At 35.1% G+C, this 2778-nt stretch overlaps 1 protein-coding gene across 1 annotated transcript; it reads right to left on the bottom strand.

The window, feature by feature from the left end:
• Nucleotides 1-646: 646 nt before the first annotated feature.
• LOC112751790 (large ribosomal subunit protein uL6c) lies at nucleotides 647-2572 on the bottom strand. Its single transcript, XM_025801051.3, has 3 exons — nucleotides 2433-2572; nucleotides 1380-1688; nucleotides 647-1097 (listed from the first exon to the last, which is right to left on the bottom strand). The coding sequence occupies exons 1-3, from the start codon at nucleotides 2465-2467 to the stop codon at nucleotides 761-763; spliced, it is 681 nt and encodes a 226-aa protein (XP_025656836.1). The 5' UTR covers nucleotides 2468-2572; the 3' UTR covers nucleotides 647-760.
• Between the last annotated feature and the right edge of the window lie 206 nt (nucleotides 2573-2778).

Here is a 2778-nt window from a genome sequence, read left to right as displayed (position 1 = left end):
AATTAAGCAAGTTTCCTTTCATAATCTTTTGGCCAGGTATCACATCTATTGGTGAGTCAACAATTGGCCACCACTAGGCACTACTTCTTGTGCCACCATAGACCTGGCCATATAAATATACACCAATGCATAATGAAATATTTGGTAGTTGGCTTTTACTGTGCATATAACATTTTTTAAGAACAAAATACATACGAATGGGCAAGATGTAAACCTATGCTCATGTCCTTTTAGATCACTTTTCCAAGAGAATTGATAAATGGCAAACCTTCTAGCCTAAGTTATTCACAATGTTTGATCTTTTACTCTTATTGTCATAATTTGAATTCAATTTACAAGTTTTCTGGTAGTGTAGATGATTTATAAATACTTCTATAAATTTCTTATGAGCTCAAAGGTATACCTTAACAACAATTTGAAGCAATTCATCCCATTAAAATAAACCTTTAAGATACCCAACTAAAAGGCAATTCGGCTTGGCAATCCAAAATTTAATCTCTTTCTTTTTTTAACTACAACACTCAAACCCATTACCTTTCACCAGAAGAACTTGTATGGTAGTTTTCTTTTTCCTAACCACACTATTGACATTGACGTTATAATAATGTTGGCTATGATTAAAAGACCATAAGGAGAGATGTGATTCTAGCTTATGATAATCCATATGAATTTCTTGGCTTGGAACTTTAGTATTTTCCATTACTAACAAACAAGAAAATCAACGGGAGATAAATGAAAAAATGAAAAAGTGAAGCCAAAGTTACTTCTTCTTTCCTGCTTTTCCTTCTTTTCTCCTTATAATTTCATCAGCATATTTGATACCCTTACCTTTGTATGGTTCCGGGGGTCTCCATCTACGAATTGAAGCAGCAAACTGGCCAATATCAGATTTGTCATATCCGCTGATCGTGATTCTGGTGTTGTCTTCTACCTTCACTTTCAGGCCATCAGGAATTGTCATCTTAACAGGATGAGAGAATCCAAGATTCAGCACTATCTCTTTTCCTTCTACCGTGGCACGATACCCAACACCGACCAGTTGAAGTTTCTTTTCGAAACCTTTAGAAACTCCAACAACCAGGTTGTCTGTTAGCGTCCTGATCACATTCATTCATTTAGTTAAATTCTCCTAAGAAAAGCATATCCTAATTACTAGGTCGTCTAGTCAACACTTAATTACAAAGCATACCCTACCAATGTTTTCTTGTCATAGTTCATAAGAATTTAACATCTACATATGAGTAAAAAATTTTATAAATTTACCACCATAAGGCGCAAGCATAGAAAACAAAACATTTGTTTACTACTAATAGATTAAATCTTGTAGCAAGAGGTGTTCCCAAGTCTCAAATACAAGAGGGATCAGTAAAATGAAGTACCTAAAAAGTCCATGCATTTGATTGGCCCTTCTAGTTTCGACTGCCTTCCTAACCCTTAGAGCGCCTGATTCCTGCGTCTCAACGATCACTTCGCGAGGATAAGTTAATCCAAGTTCTCCCAGGGGACCTTTTACCCGTATATCCTGCCCTTCTAATTTGATTGTAACATTGGATGGCACTTCAATTGGTTGCTTCCCAATTCGTGACTCCTTACATTCTGTAGTCATTTTACGGAAGCCAACATTTCTCGCAGTAAGAGTTGAAACTCTGAGCTTATTTTGCTCACCAAAAACGGTAGTCTTCAAATTGCTGAAATAGGATAGCACATGACCAGTGAGGTTTTTCGAGAAGTGCAAATTTCAAACAGAAGTAAAGTGCAATGTCCTACTAGAAGACAACACAAGCTTCACATAATAACAATAATAATAATAACAATAGCAGGAAGAATCTATTAACCATGTAAAACTTTTTGGAGGATTTCATGTTGAACTCCTCTTCAAGCTTTCACATGTAGCTCAAACAATATAAAAAACATATTCAGATATGTACCAACATTCCTCAAATGCTACCCTTCTCCTCACAAGCATTTCATCGAATACCAAGAATGCATCTTTCTTTCATTGACATCCAAAGACATGAATTATCACAGTATTGTCTACAATTATGGTCATCTTGATAACCAGACTCAGTTAACTCAAAACCCACTAATTTCCCCAAGTATGAACATAATTCGTCGACCCAAGCTTGTACAAGAAGTAAAAGCAAAACTATATCTACATGTTGAAGCAATGAGAGAGAGAGTTCAGAAAAATTGGGCAGAGTCAAAGTTTGAGACTGTGTGCTCCTATGACAAGAGAAGCTGAATTTCCAGAATGGATGAGTTTTGAATTCATTGTAATTCAACATTTCAAACCATATAATCAGCATCATTGAACAACAGTAGAAATGCAAAATTGCAGCACAGCAAATTATTATTTGCTTGAAGAGGAACTGAATTCGCAAAGAGGAAACAAGAAATAGTAATAGTAAGAGATAAAGGTAAATTTTTTTTACCTGATTTGAAGAGAAGAGGTAACCGAGGACGCCATTGTTAGGACTCAGAAGCTTGTGCTTCTTCTTCCACCAAGTGAAAAGCCTTATCCAAATAGCTAGCGACTGTTATTTGCTATGACGGATGGGTAATTTAGTAATTACACCTTCCGAACCAAAATTGAAATGGGTTCCATTAAACAGGCCACAAAAAGAAGCCCAATTTCAATGAATTTTTTGGTCCTAGGCCCAAAATAATCCGAGTTTTTTTAATTTTTTAAAATTAAATTAGATTTATTTTTATTTTTTAAAACTTATTGCTATTGGTTTCTAATTAACTTAGTGTTGTTATTAGAGAAAAGGACAAATA

The sequence above is a fragment of the Arachis hypogaea genome, chromosome 15 (genome assembly GCF_003086295.3).
Source record: "Arachis hypogaea cultivar Tifrunner chromosome 15, arahy.Tifrunner.gnm2.J5K5, whole genome shotgun sequence".
Classification (NCBI taxonomy): Eukaryota; Viridiplantae; Streptophyta; class Magnoliopsida; order Fabales; family Fabaceae; genus Arachis; species Arachis hypogaea.
The sequence above is the reverse complement of the archived record's forward strand: the minus strand, read 5'-3'. Positions and strand labels throughout refer to the sequence as shown.

Excerpts from the sequence above, each read along its gene's own strand:
- LOC112751790 (XM_025801051.3), bottom strand. The coding sequence starts at position 2,467 with ATGGCGTCCTCGGTTACCTCTTCTCTTCAAATCAG. Across the intron at positions 1,689-2,432 it reads ACCTCTTCTCTTCAAATCAG|CAATTTGAAGACTACCGTTT; the intron begins GTAAAAAAAATT and ends ATCCTATTTCAG. Across the intron at positions 1,098-1,379 it reads CAAATGCATGGACTTTTTAG|GACGCTAACAGACAACCTGG; the intron begins GTACTTCATTTT and ends GAATGTGATCAG.